The sequence below is a fragment of the Diadema antillarum genome, unplaced genomic scaffold (assembly GCF_040938485.1).
Source record: "Diadema antillarum isolate AM-2024a unplaced genomic scaffold, OU_Dant_1.0 scf00000017, whole genome shotgun sequence".
Classification (NCBI taxonomy): domain Eukaryota; kingdom Metazoa; phylum Echinodermata; class Echinoidea; order Diadematoida; family Diadematidae; genus Diadema; species Diadema antillarum.
In genome coordinates this window covers 5,049,981-5,065,648 of record NW_027270906.1, presented here as the reverse complement: position 1 = coordinate 5,065,648, position 15,668 = coordinate 5,049,981, and the positions used below count along the sequence as shown (strand labels likewise).

The following is a 15,668-nucleotide window of genomic DNA, read 5'->3' as shown; positions in this document are numbered from 1 at the left end:
TTAGTTTTATTTGTGGAAATTAAGTGGAAAAGTGATAAAACCGGCTTTCCAGATTGGTGTCGGTTTTAAACATTTCCACATGATACAGCTCTGGGGCCCGTTTCATAACACTTGTCATCAGTGACAACTGCCACATTTCTATGACAAATATGCTCTCAGCCAATCATATGCAAGGATTTCAGTAGCTTGTCACATCTATGACAACTTGTCACTAATTACAAGTTTTATGACACAGGCCCCGGTTTACACTTTTGCACAAATTTCTGGATGGGATTGACTTTTGTTTTACATGCTTTATCATTAAGTGAAATTTCATTTCATTCAATAAATAGATAAACAAAATATGGCCATCATTATGTTTACGTTCAAAATGAATCTTTAGATTGCTCAGCAAGACGGCGTTGTCGAACATCGATCATCAAAGGCACAAATGCACCTGTTAAAATCTTTTGTACATCAACAGAAATCTGACAACTGTTTGAATAATTACAGCCAGTTGGAACTCCGACTCTTAAACCTCCTTGGCGTAACTTTGTGCTCTCAAAGTCCTTTTTGTCGAGCCCACTGGAGGTGAGGGGAGACAAAGGGATCGCCTGCGGCGTCTGTCCGTAAGGCTACAAAAGCTTGAATATCTCTCTACTGAGGACTTCAATTTCAATCAAACGTGGAGGGAACAGTGGTTATGCAAAGTTACACATTTTACCAAACATGAAGGTCACCTCAAAGTCAAAGGTCACAGGCAGGGGTCAATGAACTTTAGGGCCCTATGGCGCTTTTCGATTATGGCTCATAACTTTTGATGTATATGTCCGTTTGTGACCAAACGTGGGTGGTAGATGTCCCTTGGGGAGTGGAAGGTCTCCACAAGGTCAAAGGACACAGATAGGGGTCAAAGGAACTTTTAGGGCCCAATGTTAAGTTTTCACGTCGCGTTTCGATTATGGCTCATAACTTTTGATCCATATGTCCATTTGTGACCAAAGTTGGCTGGCAAATGTCCCGTGGGGAGTTGAAGGTCACCACAAGGTTCAGAGGTCATAGGCGTGGTGAATGAATTTCCGGGGGTTAGAAAAACATTTTCTTCTACGCAAATGGGCAAGACACATTTTGGCACTTGCCTTGTCCAGTTGAAAAATGGTTTAGGACAGTTCGGGCAGACTTAAAAACTTTTATAAAAAGATTTAGGATCCGGTAGAATGGGGATACCATTGAGTTGGCCAGCAGGGGTGGCTTGGATATATTCCAGAATTTCCATTACAAATCGCGTGCAGCTTTATGACTGATCTTTGTGTAAGTACACGCAGCTAAAGAATCTCAGCTGGAGTTGACTGTTACCGAAAAATGTATCGTGCTATGCACATATTCGCTGACACATGCTATTTGTGTTTTTTTAAGTAATGCGACGGGCAGCAAATTAAGAGAAATTCAGTAGGATCACCCATGTCATCCCACACTACCAGGAATGACTTTTTTTCCTCCGTACATTTAAAATACATGTAATAATCTTTTTCACACAAAAAACAAAAAACACTCCGTTCTTTGAGACCAAAAAGTTCAGTCAAAGTGTATAATAGCTTGCCTCAATAGATATGATAAGGGTCAAGAGTCAAGGGGTTGAAGGTCAAATTGATTTGAATTCCTTTAAGGTCAAACTAGTTCGATGATTTTTTTTTTGTTTTTTTTTTTGACACTTCTTCACTATTGAAAAGTGGACAACACTACATTAAAATATCAAAAATGTTGTGCCAGAGGTTGTTCTGAGTATTTTTTTTTGTGTGTGTGTGTGTGTTTCATGGTTAGTGTGTCTGCGTACTGTTCGGGCACAGACGTATCAAGATTCTTGTTTCTGAAGTGCTTTGTTTATTCTGTACCTAGCAAAAATAACGCTGTTTTTATCTGTTTTGAAGAAACGTGTTTGTCTCTGTTATCTTGCCGTCAATTGTTTTAGAGATGATCGTTATTAGACTGAAGAACGTGTTGACTTGTGCACAAATATACAATTGAGAATGTAATAAAGTACTGTTTGATTCATGGAGAACTCTTAGATTTGAAAACAAATCAGTCTTGGCATACTTTCAATATATATACAAAGTGTTTTGTTTTTCGCTGTTGTGCACCAAAATTGAATATACATGTTTCTCTCAGCCTGAAACTTTTATTTTTAGAAATTTACATTATATGTAAAAAGATCTATATTCTTTAAAAAGTTAAACTACTGATGTCGATTTAATGATACAAGGAAATTTGGTATTTGACCAATTGCGTAGTGAGGTTGAAGTAAACCTCACATTGCTGTTGCAGGATTTCAAATGCGATAAATCCCATCTGTATTTATTTTTTTATTAAGTAGTTCCTCGAGCCAATTTTGATATCAAGAGATATTCTGTTAGTTTAGGGGCAATCAAAGGTTTGCCAATACCAGTTCAGAACATTGAAGTCAAACTCTTTCTTTCCGGCCTGTTCATACACACCTGCAAATAACAGAATTTAGAAATCAAGTTTTTGCAGTGCAATGCAAAAACTGATAGTTCTTGAGTGTAGATACAAAAATGACCGCACCAGCCACAGTGATCTACAGCAAATCAGCAAAAATAAGTAGGTCTTGATATCTTTCTTGAAACCCTCATGATAACTTGTACACCATTTATGTGAATGCCACACATATCGAAAGATTCATTTGTTTTAATCCCAAGACACAATTTGCCGCACTAGGCCGTGGATGAGAGTGTGTGTGTGTGTGGGGGGGGGGGGGGGGTGCTGTCGTCATTGTTCAGGCATATACGCGATGCAGATTTAAATTGTCACATATGCAGCCAAGTGAGTTTTTTCTTCTTTTTTTCAGCCATTGTGTAAACAATGGCAAATCAAATGCATCATGATCTAGCAGAAGGAAAGCAGTTGAATATGAATGGGCCTTGTTTATCAAAACATGCGACAATAACTTACACATCAGGGTGTAAGCTAAAAATATATAAAATCATGTGATGTGTGAGCATCTGTGTGTATGTGTTTGTCCATCATTTGTCTGTCAGTCACATCGATACAGACACAGTTGAATTTTCATGTTGTCTCTTTACAATTACATTTGGCAGCCTTAGGTGTATTAGATTAATTGTAGGACACCATCTTCATTTCTCCCTCAGATTTTCATATAAATTTGAGGATGGTAGTTTCATTATGTCACATGTTTTCACCAAGCTTGCGGACTCGTTGACCCAATTGTTAAATGATCCTAGAAATGTTGCTGTGATGAAAATCACGGCTTCATAGTATCCCATCTGTCTTCTTCCTCATCTGCAGAGATCTGAAGCCAGAGAATATACTGCTCAACGAGGACATGCACATACAAATCACCGACTTTGGGACGGCAAAAATAATCGGCACTGACGATGCCGAAGAAGGAGCTGGTAAGACTGCAGTCAATTTCGCCTTAAAGCCCCTTTTACTCTTTCATGGATCGTATCATGGATGTGTGTCGTTCCGTGATCATCCGTACTGTTTCCGGCATGACCGTGTTAGCTCCGTGAAGTCATCCGGCATGATCCTTGATCATCCGACATATCCGTGGAAAAACATTAAACTTGTTTAATTTTTTCATCCCGGACATCGCAGATAAACTCAATACGACACCTCTGTACTGTGAGAAGGAAAGCTATTGTTTGCATGAAAATTAAGTAACGGTATACTGGAAAGCAAGAAAATATTTACGGCATGAAATTTTTGCGGAATTAAGCTGATGGCATTTTTTGCAGCATGAAATTTTCGCAAATTGCCATGGGCATTCATTGCACTTGTGTAAACAGGAACTTTCTTGTGCATTTAATTTTGCAAATCTTGGCTCACATGAAATCCGCAAAATTATAACGCATGCAAAAGTTTCTGGTCTTACTGTATGTTGCAGATGGTAATGTGATGAGAAAACTAAGAAAGTGAAACAACTAAAGACAGATGGATGATGGGTTGATGGGAAGAGGAGTAGAGATTGGATAGATTATGAACTTTTAGGGTGTGAAAAATGGTAATTTAAAGAAGAAAAGTTTCTTCCTTTCCTTTTTTTAGCTCACCTGAGCCAAAGGCTCAAGTGAGCTATTGCGATCGCCCTTCGTCCGGCGTGCGTCGTGCGTCGTGCGTCGTGCGTCGTGCGTCGTCCGTCGTCCGTCGTCCGTCGTCCGTCGTCCGTCGTGCGTCGTGCGTAAACTTTTTACATTTTCATCTTCTTCTTGAAACCCCAAGACCGATTTTCATCAAACTTGGCAGGTAGCGTCCCTAGGGGGTTAGGAACTCAATTTGTTAAAATGGGCACCATGCCCCACCCAGGGGGCCCCCAGGGGGGCCCAAACCCCCCAAAATTAAGGAATCTGTAAAAATCTTCTTCTCTAGAACCAGAAGTGATAGAGCTAAGTTAATACTATGATTTAGTACATTGATGACTGTAGTTTCAAGTTTGTTCATGGCAGAATCAGGGGTGCCCCCCTTGGGACCCAGGGGAGGGGGGTGGGGAAGGGTTCTAATGGGGCCTAAATTGTACATTTTCATCTTCTTCTTGAGAACCCCATGACCCATTTTCACCAAACTTGGCAGGTAGCATCCCTAGGGGGTTAGGAACTCAATTTGTTAAAATGGGCACCATGCCCCACCTAGGGGGCCCCCAGGGGGCCCAAACCCCCCAAAATTAAGGAATCCGCAAAAATCTTCTTCTCTAGAACCAGAAGTGATAGAGCTAAGTTAATACTATGAGTTAGTACATTGATGACTGTAGTTTCAAGTTTGTTCATGGCAGAATCAGGGGTGCCCCCCTTGGGACCCAGGGGAGGGGGTGAGGAGGGGTCCTAATGGGGCCTAAATTGTACATTTTTATCTTATTCTTGAAAACCCCATGACCCATTTTCACCAAACTTGGCAGGTAGCATCCCTAGGGGGTTAGGATCTCAATTTGTTAAAATGGGCACCATGCCCAACCCAGGGGGCCCCCAGGGGTCCCAAACCCCCCAAATGAAGGAATCTTTATAAATCTTCTCTAGAATCAGAAGTTATAGAGCTGAGATAATATTATGAGTGAGTACATTAATGACTGTAGTTTGAAGTTTGTTCATAGGAGATCCAGGGTGCCCCTCTTGGGTAGGGGGGGGGGGGGTGGTTGGAAGGGTCCAAATGGGGGCCTGAATTGTACATTTTCATCTTCTTCCTGAAAACCTCATGATGGATTTTTGTCAAACTTGGCAGGTAGCATCCCTAGGGGGTCAGGATCTCAATTTATCAAAATGGGCACCATGCCCCACCCAGAGGGCCCCAGGGGGCCCCAATCCCCCCAAATTAAGGAATCTTTAAAAAATTGGGCCCTTATTGTACATTTTCATCTTCTACTTGAGAATGCCTGGTCAAATTTTAATTTAGATTAGTGACTGCATGAAAGGTGAACTTGCGATACTCAGGTGAGCGCTAGACCCGCGGGTCTCTTGTTTTTTCAACCACTGGACAGCAGTAGCTTCTGTCTTCATCAAATATTTGGCTGCTAGTTGATAATCATGTGACCAGCAATCATCTTGCCATACATAATAAATTTAGCGATGGCTTGTCAGTATTTTCTCCTGGTGACTGGTCCTTTGTTTTTGCCAGTAGCTGGCCTCACCAGAGTTCTTGCAACAAAACAAAAACTCTTGGTGAAGAAAGCAAAGACATGGTGACATTTTGATGTGTTACCTTTAAGCACTTCAGATGAGTGTCGGCAGACTACTGTAAAACTTGACATTTTTGGATGCTTTTTAATTTCATGAATTGCGTTAAAATAGAGCCAGCATTCTTGAAATTAAAATGCACATGAAAGTTCTTGTCAAAGCTATATACCCTGAATGCCAGTGGCCATTCGCGAAAACTTTCAGGCCGCGAAAAGGCAGCTAGCTCCAATTCATGAAAATGTCAGGCCGCAAAAATTTCTTACTCTAGAGTCTGCTTCTCATGTTGATGTTCTTAAAGGAGTACTGCTAAGTGGGAATTTCTACGTAACAATTGTTATTGTATATTGTATTTTAAGTCTGAGGATTCCCCTTCAGCGTTTAACTTTGACTCTTTAAAAAAAAGTCTTGTCTTGGGACGTAATTTGTAGGGTTTGTGATGCAGTAAAACATATTACACAAATCTGTGCTGATGGTAGTGATTATATTTGTTTTTCTTTTGTCAATGAATATTATTGCCTTCTCCTCTCTGCAGTCCGTGCGAATTCGTTCGTCGGGACGGCACAATATGTATCCCCAGAACTCCTCACTGAGAAATCCGCAACGAAAAGGTGAGAGCTGACTACTAAGGACCCTGCCAAACGATATACAGGTCAACCTTGCTTAAGTCGACCTCGCATCTAAGTCGAATTATCGCCTTAAAGTCAAATGTCTTTTCAAGTCCTCTTTTCTTCATATTCCATTGATTTTAATCCCTCTAAGTCACATTTTCTCTAAGTTGAGGCTATTTCTTTAGTCCAAATAGATTTGACTTAGGCAAGGTTGACTGTACTTTCATCAGAAAGTTCGTCAGGACTCATTTTTTTTCGAAGGTGCTGTTTTGCACATAACATAGTTAAACGAATTTTATCTCACTGGACTTTTTCCCATTTTAATACATGTATTGATAAAGCACTCCATGATAGGATAGGGAGACATTTGTTCAAAATCATAAATTGAATGGAAAGTTTATGAATTTTAAAGCTTTGATTAATTTCATGTGCTACCCTTTGGAGATGGAACACTGGAACAATTTCAATGTCAGGAGAGTTCAATAGTACATGGAAATTAAGAAGAATTCAAGAAATATTCATATTTAATGACAAGTAAACACTTCTTTGACTTGTTACATATTTTAAGGCAAATCTATTGTTTCTGGAAGAGCTAGGTCAAGTGTTTTTTCAGTTTTATGGTACAATTATATGTGAAATTTTAAGTACATTTTTTTTTTTCATAGAGATATACTTGAGAGAGGGCAACACATAAACTTAATCATCAAAGTTAAGAAAAGCGATACTTTTTGGATGAATTGTGTACTTTTTTCCATACTTTCACTGAGTACTCCAGTAACCTTTCTGCACTCACTGAATCCGTGTGTATGTTTGGGGAAGTTTCACTTTCAATGGCCTGTTATTTTGGGGTAATGTAAGTATTTCACATATACAAAAAAACCAAAAACAACCTTTTTAGTAATTATCTAAGTAAGTTGATGAACTGGTAACGAAGATCACACCAGAGTCCAGAAAAACAGAAGAGAACTTTCAATCAAATTTATTTCATGAAAGTCTATGCTTGTCTAGGATCATAGAGCCAATGCCAACTTAGAAGAATCCCTCGTCTTGATAAAATAGTCAAAGTTGGCTCATTGATAGGGAAAAACAAATATGACTGCCCAGCTCAAGTAAGGAGATTTATCTGTTTGAAGGAATGGCATGTACACTGTATGTCAGGAAGAGTTGTTTTTTATTTGATATGAATGCTACATGCCCCTTGTTTGTTCTTCTTTTCAGCTCTGATTTGTGGGCTCTTGGCTGTATAGTCTATCAACTACAAGCAGGTCTACCTCCATTTAGAGCAAGGTATGTGCAGAGAACATACGTTGTTTGTTTGTTTGTTTTCCGCGGAGAACATAAGAAAACATAAGTTTTTCCACACATATATCTCTCTCTAGGACAGGGTCCCATTCACACTGTAAATTAAACCTTCTCAGGACCATTACTGTCGACTCACATTTAACCCTAAAAGGGCCGGGGGGGCAGAATCCGCCCCCCCCTCGACATTTCGCGCTATAATTCTGTAACGCGAGAAGGCCTCATTGCAAGGCTTCTTGACTTTGTTTGTTCAAGTCTCGCACAACTTTTAAGACCAAATTTGCAACGTCCGCGCATACTTTTGCGAAGCCACGCCCATTTTTGTAACGGAATGTTGCCCCAAAACGGGCACAATTTTGTGATTTTGTGTACATTTCCTATGGAAAACAGTGCTTTGTCATGAAAGTCAGAAAAACCTGATTATTTTTAGAATTAATCACTTTCATTGATTAATTTTCTGCTAATTATGGTAGAAAAGTGGTCAGTGACAATTTCCAATGAAAAAACAAAGAAAAACAAAGTTGAAAAACAAAGAAATACATAAATTCTGAAAACAATAAAATACATACGAATTGAAATGAGTTTTGGAAGTTTTTGTGATGTACAATTGTTGAATATGCTAAAACATTTACAGATCAAAGATTAGACTCTCAATGCTTTTAATTAGGCTAAAATATAATCTTGAGCTTAATTTGCATAATTAATTAATTAAAATTAGAAATTGATTAATTCAAAAAATCTTATGACACAATCTTGTAGATTATAACGTGGGTCTCACGCATGCAAAATTTCATTGCGATCGCACCACCAATGGCCGAGATCTCGGGGGTGGGGGGGCGGAATCCATCCCCCCCGGTCTGAGCATAGCCAAAAAAGCCCGGCCCTTTTAGGGTTAAAGTGTATGCATGATAATCGCCAGTACAGTCCAGTACGGTACAGTGATGAAATACAGCATGTTAATTCTTGACTCCATTGGTACCCCTGGCTATCTATTTTACATTGAATTTCAAGAATTTTGAGACTTTCAGGCTTAAAAAGATTTCAGGTGTAAGGTGATTAACCCAAGAGGGTTGATAGTGATCTTGTATACCCCGCCAGCCGCATGCTTTCTTCACCTGTTTTTGTTTTGTTTTTTACATTGTGGTGTAGATAGCATGTTTTGTTTTCTTGTTTGGTTTTTTTTTTGGTTTTTTGCTGTTTTTTATTTTTTTTTTGCTGTTTTTTCTACATTGTGATGCAGCCTGTATTTAGAAGTTGTTTTCTCCTCAAAGCAATAAGCAGTAATATGAAGATGTTTTTCATTTTCAAAAATATGAATCAAATCAGATGTTTTCCTCAAAAAAAAAAATACAATGGCATGAAAGAATCACATTGTATGTTTCCCAGTGATTTGCCCTATTCATATCGACTCTCTGACATTCTTGTTGTTGTACCTTGATTGATGTTTGTACCCGGGGCTTTGCTCAGGCTTTCAGTGATGGTGGTTTTTATTTCACTGCTGTTATTTGCAAAGATATATATATACTTTTTTCCTTTCTTTCTTTTTGTTGTTGAGAGAGAGAGCATGAGGCAATTGATCTGTTGTTGCCATCCTGTCATGTCATTTGTATGTTTTCTCTTTTCTTGAGATTTTTTATATTGTGCTATCCTCTTTCACTACTTTCTCATGATCGATGAATATTTCTTGGAAGAAAACAACTTTGAACACATGCTTTTTTTCCTTTGATTTAAAAAAAAAAGAAATTCAAGTGAATTTTCAATGCATCAAATTTTGAAGATATTGCATCCCATGATTCCTGACCAACAGTAAGAATTCTACTTCATGTTGCTTCAGTTGAAACATTACTGATGAATTCCAAGTTAGTTGTTTTATGGTTGTAGTTTGCATGAATTTGTTAGAATGTGCTTTTGGAGATATTTGATACGTATTGTACCACAGTTTTGCAAATGTAAGATTTTGGCACATAGCATCTGTGGGATGTAGCCTGTTCACCTGAGCAGAATTGTTTATGATTTATCTATTTGATGTTATTCATGATGTTATCTATTGTTTTCCTGAAGAAAAAAAAAAGACCTTTTGGTTAAGAGATATCTAAAATATCTAGAAAAAAAAAAGAATTTATATCATTTCCAGAAACACAGTCCAAATAATTGTTAATGTTTTAACAGTATGGTATTATATTCATTTTTTTTTTTAATTCTTAAAAACAATTATAAGAAGTTAAGTGAGATAGATTAAACTACAGTGTAAGTCTTTTGTTATATTTGTTTAATCAATGGCTCCTGCATACATATTTTGTGGGCTTCCTGTTTTTTTTTTTAGATATACGGGTTTTTACATACAGCAAATAAAAAAGCGTGAAGCTCCCCAAATTCCTGCACAATTGCTGAAGTTACTGGTACAATTGTAAATGTGGATCATATTTCTTGTTTGTAAGTGCTATGATATACGTGAGGAAGTCATATCTGCAAATAAAAGATACAAAAAAATCATGTTTCATTTCATATTGGTATCTTTCTCCCCCCCCCCCCCCCCTCCCCTCTCTTTCATGCTGCAGCAATGAATACATGATATTCCAGAAGATTATCAAGCTAGAATATGACTACCCAGATGGCTTCTCAAAGAAAGCGCGGGATCTGGTGTCGAAACTCTTGGTAAGATCTACGTACCCTTGCACCTGGTTGTGTGTGTGGCCATTTCTTCTTCCAAGTGCTGAATTGTAAATCATTCTACAGAGCTATGAAATATATTCATATATATGTGTGCAGCTGCATTTGTGCTGCAGCACATCATAAAAACTGCTCGTACATGTACCTGGTAGTTTTGCATCACCCATGGCATTTGATAGTTGACAGCCAAAATGTCATCAACAACATCACAATGCTGTGTTTTGTTTCGGTTGTATAAAATAATTAAAGTTTTCCATAAGATTTAATAAGACAGGAACAAAACAAAGTTATGTTCCAGATATGAAATCTGGAATGACATTTGTATATATCTAATATTCCAAAAGACATTTCCAAGGTGGATGTGAATGAATAAGAATGGCGAACAGACTAACTTTCTGGAAAGAAAATATTCTTTACAAAACTATCCATAACCTCTTAGGCAAAACAAGAAATTTGAGGGTTTGTGTAATTACGTGTTCTATGTTTCATATTGTAAGAGGTTCTCTCTCTCTCTCTCTCTCGTTGCATTCCTCCCTGAGGCCCTGGAGTGTGAGAATAAACATCTTATACCAAGGAAATGTTTAATGAGATGATATTAACCTTGGGTTGCAACTGCAGTGTTAGCATTGATCTTCCCAATGCTCGTGCCATGTCTTATTACTTCAGTATCATCAGTTGCCTTTCGTAAACTTGCTCAGGATGGACATACACATTATATCGCGTCTGCCCCCTACTGTGCTTTGTTCGCCAGTCGGCACACACTCTGAAGTGTTTTCTTCTCCTGTTGGCTCAGATTGTCTAGAAACTAATTGGCAATGAATAGAGATTACTTAATCCCTTTGATCCCTATTGTGTCACCATGTCCTCCCTGTTGGACCGAAGCACGTAGCTATTCCTGATTTGACTTGCTAACTTTACAACCAGGCCAAGTTTGGATGAATTGAGGGTATCGCCAATACGTAGGTGCCGTGCGCAGAGCAGCGTTTTAGATGCATTATGGGATAGCTCGGGTGGCAAACTAGCCCCGGTTTTGGCTGCACATGCACTTACAACATGCTCTGTCTTTATAAAGAGGTATTTTTTGTTTAAGATCTCTTCGCTTTCCATCATGTGACCAGCACATTGAAGCCTTGCAGTAGTGAACCATGACTCTAGTGACCGCAAATCAGTAAAGCTTAGACACTTTCAACTTTTTTAAGCTGAATTATAGCCAAGAAAAAAAGGGCTAACAACGGAAAAGCAGACAAAGAACTCCATTGAATCGTATGGGAACTGCGACTCGCGTTAGACAACTGGAAGCGAACAATGGACCGAGGAATCCCACGGTGCACCTGTGACAGAGCTCTTTAGCATGCGCAGGAGTTTTTTACGTCATTGGCGATAGCGAGAATTACTGATGCTGATAATACAGCTTGGCAAATCAAGGTGAGTGCCTGGGTGCATAGAAGTCTGAGGATGCTTTAAAATACCACTGGCAGGATTCAAACCCGGGATATTCTCTGTGTGAGTCCCAAGTCTTATATTATGGTGGACCTTCTTTTGATGAAAAATGTCCCCAGCTGGGAAGGTGGAACAAGATATTTTGTTTCTTGCTGTTACTTCTTTGTATAAATGTTCACCCTCTCTCTCTGTCGCCCTCCTCCAGGTCATTGACCCCAGTAAGCGTCTAGGTTGCGATGAGTGTGGGGGCTACCCCGCCCTGCAGGCACATTCGTTCCTCGATGGGGTGGACTGGGAGAACCTCCACAAGCAAAAAGCTCCAGAGCTCAAGCCCTGTACGGTTGTGGACGGGAAAGAGATTCACAGCGATTACTATGTGAGTGTTCCCATCCCCCTTTAAGTCCTCCTTTGCTCTATCATCTATTCCCTCTCCTCCTTCCCCCCCTCCTCTTTCTCCTTTGTCATGTTTTCAGGTTTTTCATCCCTATGCCCCTTTGTCCATCCCACATCTTGTTGAACTTACGTTTTGAAATAGAACACTCAGTGGGAATTCCTGCTGCTTGCCCTGGTATGCTTCGTGAGGTATAGATATACTAAGTGCTCAAGATCAAGGTCAAAGGTCATCAAACTTTGGCTAAAAGTAACACTCTCCAGCTGTATCTCCAAATAGGACTGTCCAGTTGTAAGTATGATTTGGTAAGAAGAGTGAAAATACATAGGTGTTTGTTTCCATAAGTTTTTAACTGTGCAAGGTCAAAGGTCACTGCTTTTGATCCAAATGTAAGTTTAGGAAAAAAAAAATGTTTTAGCCATTACCTGAGCTGGGAATGTCCAGAGATCATAGTAGATTTTGGACAGGGTAGAAATAAATTGACAGGTATTTATATGGATATGATAATAGTAAAAGTTCAAAGGTCGAAGTCAACAGTCACTTCACTTTAGCCAAATAGCATTCTTTACATATAACTTCACCTACAAGTGTCAAGTGATAATATTGTATGGTAAGGAGGATAGAAGTGGATGAGCAATCAGTTGTCTGGAATGACAATGTGAAAGATGAAAGGTCACAGGTCACCAAAATTTGGCTTAAAAGTCATTTCTGGCTAAAAAGTCCAGAAGCTATAAGTCTTCTGACAATGTTATTCAGTAAAATTGATAGAAAAATCAGAAGTTGTTGTAAAATGAATAGAAAAATTGGAAGTTCTTCCTTAATGCTGAGGGGGTAAAGGTCAATCCTTTGTCGGTTATCACTAACAATGAGTGTGATCAAGAGGTAAGTGAAGGGCCATATAATTATGGTAAATACATTTGTAGCAGTTGACTCTGCACAGCGGTTGAACTGCATTAGATTTCTTTGATCTAATTTAGTATTCATGTCCACTTTCCTCCTCTATGCTATTCCAGGTAGTGATTTTTTAATTTTCTGACCCTGATTCATTCACACAGCTGGATGACTTTGATTTGGAGTCCAATCCGACCAGCCTCAGCGATTACCTGAAGCGGATCGAGACCCCAGACCGACCGCGCAGCCCGACACGGGACAACAAGTACATCGTGGACCTGACTCATGCAGAGCGGGCCAAGCGGCTAGAGAAGCAGCGCAAGGAGAACAAGTGGCACCAGTTTGTGGAGGGCAACCTCATCCTGAAAAATGGCTGGGGTGACAAGCGGAAGGTAAGCCATGGGATTGCTGTAAAATATGAAGTCTCCGCTTCCACGAAACTTTTGCAAGGAGCCAAGATTCATGAAAGTAAAATGCACACAAAAGTCTTTGTCTGCACGATGAGTTGAATGCCAGTAGCAGTTCACGAAAGTCTCATGCCATGAAAAAGGCTGTCGGCTCCAATTCGCAAAAGTTTTATGGCGTGAATGTTTCTAGTTTTACAGTAGTAAAGCTGTCAAGTTGCCCTGATTCTGCATGAGGTTCCCTTAAAGGTACTGTTTACCATTGGGAGCAGTTATTTAAAAGAATGTTAAAAGAGTTATCACATTTGATGCATATGTGAAGGTCAGTTGTATCGCAAAACATCCTACTATGTTAACATTTTGCAATAAAGCCTAAAGTTTAAGGAGATGTCACTATTTTTCTCAATAAACCATAACTGTAGATGGTTCATTCTAGAAACAGTTTTGTTATAAGTATTGTTCACATTTTGTAACAATACTTAACATTGATTATTCTGATTAACATTTTTACTCTGGTTGTTTCTATCCCTAACTCACATTTTAGAGCTATTTTGAAGCACTAAAACTGGGTTTTTGTTTCATCTACAAGTGGTAAATAATACTTGATATCTTTTCGTGCTTTGACAAGAGAGTTGTCTTCTGTGTATTGAGAATTTAGAAAATATATGCATTGAATGCTCACGTTTCTTAAAAATGCAAAAATGCACCCAAAAAAAAATCCCAAAAAAATCTGAGCTTTTTCTTAGCAGTGCCAACCGTAGAGCCAAACTTTAGATATTTCATTGGTTGTGTCCTTAAAGCAAAAAGAGAATGAACTAGAAAAGCACTCTGAGAGCGCAGACCTCCGCCAAGCATGCAGCTAATTTACACCACTGATCTTGTTCTTCTATAGAGATATCAATGATTTCTACCCATAAGTACTTATAGCGTTGTGTGCTTAAAGTCGCTCAATTTCCCAATATAGAAGCCTTTGTTCCGTCATAAACCCTCAGCTGCACGGCGCGCCTCGCCCTAGCAGAAACTAGAGCACGCACTTTAGTGCGCGCATGCAAACCTCAAATACGCGCAGCCTGAACTCCCACGTTCATTGACCCTACCTGCCAAAATATCAAAAATCCTTCATAAATTCCCCCAAAATTCTCGGATCACTACCAAAAGTTAATCGTTTCTTACTTGTGTCATTCTCAACCTTTTCTGCAAGTTTCATCCCAATCTGTTAACTACTTTTTTAGTTATTTTGCACACGGCAAACAAACAAACTAACTAACAAACAAAACCAACAGTAATGAAAACATAACCTCCTCCCTTGGTGGAGGTAACAAAGGTTTTTCATATCCTGGCAGTAAATAGCTATCTAATTTATAGATCTTAAAGAAATCCATTAAAGATGCTGAGTATATGCACTATCATTGTATTTTCCACTGTCCATTTAGGGTCTGTTTGCGAGGAGGAGAATGCTACTACTAACGGAAGGCCCCCACCTGTACTATGTTGACCCAGAGAACATGGTCTTAAAGGGGGAAATCCCTTGGTGAGTTTCATTTGTTTCATTACAACATATCGCTTGTCCCATTGTATACATGCTCAGCGGCATTTCGGGCCTATAAATCTCATTGCACATGATATTACTTTTAGTTTTGTTTCTGTAGTTGGAAATTGTTTTTTGGTAGTGCTCGATTGCGATATCGTATGGCGGGTATATGAAACCTTCATTGTAAATTATCTCATTTCTGAGAAAGATGACAACAATAGCAAGCTGAATTACCTTTGGACTGAATCAAGAATGTGATTCTATATCTTACCTTCTTCATCATTGTGCAATGTGAAATATGACTTTTCATGACACTAGTTTCTTCTCTCTCTGTCTTTGTTTTTTCTGGTACACATTGATAGGTCACCACAGTTGAGAGTAGAAGCCAAGAATTTCAAGACATACTTCGTGCATACAGTAAGTTGAATGTTGGCAAGCGTGTACATTGCTTGAGACAGTGGGTAACTTAAACTTCAAATAACACCCAAGGCAGAAACTCGAGTGAGCACATAATTGTGAAAACCCAGTTTTATGTGAAGTGTTCTCTTTGTCACTTAGCAAAACAGCTGACCGGCTTGCTACAAGAGTATTGAAAGAGTCTGACGAAGGTCGTGCATTCGTTTCTGCCTGTGAGATTGACAGTTGTTTACAGAGTTTCTCAAATGTAGTGTGCTTGATCAGCCTGAGTTGGAGGGAAACTTGCCCAATTAGGATTTTCTGCAAGTTCTTCCTTAAATAAAAAAACTTTGCATCACTATG

General features: G+C 39.1%; 1 protein-coding gene across 1 annotated transcript in view; it reads left to right on the top strand.

Moving 5' to 3' along the window:
- LOC139727416 (3-phosphoinositide-dependent protein kinase 1-like) overlaps positions 1-15,388 on the top strand; it is a 56,784-nt gene extending 41,396 nt beyond the window's left edge. The window contains exons 6-13 of the mRNA XM_071638373.1: positions 3,301-3,407; positions 6,208-6,283; positions 7,502-7,570; positions 10,141-10,237; positions 11,898-12,068; positions 13,139-13,366; positions 14,812-14,909; positions 15,272-15,388. Coding sequence (XP_071494474.1) covers positions 3,301-3,407; positions 6,208-6,283; positions 7,502-7,570; positions 10,141-10,237; positions 11,898-12,068; positions 13,139-13,366; positions 14,812-14,909; positions 15,272-15,335 — 910 coding nt within the window. The 3' untranslated portion in view covers positions 15,336-15,388. The remainder of the gene's footprint in view (positions 1-3,300; positions 3,408-6,207; positions 6,284-7,501; positions 7,571-10,140; positions 10,238-11,897; positions 12,069-13,138; positions 13,367-14,811; positions 14,910-15,271) is intronic.
- The last annotated feature ends 280 nt before the right edge of the window (positions 15,389-15,668 follow it).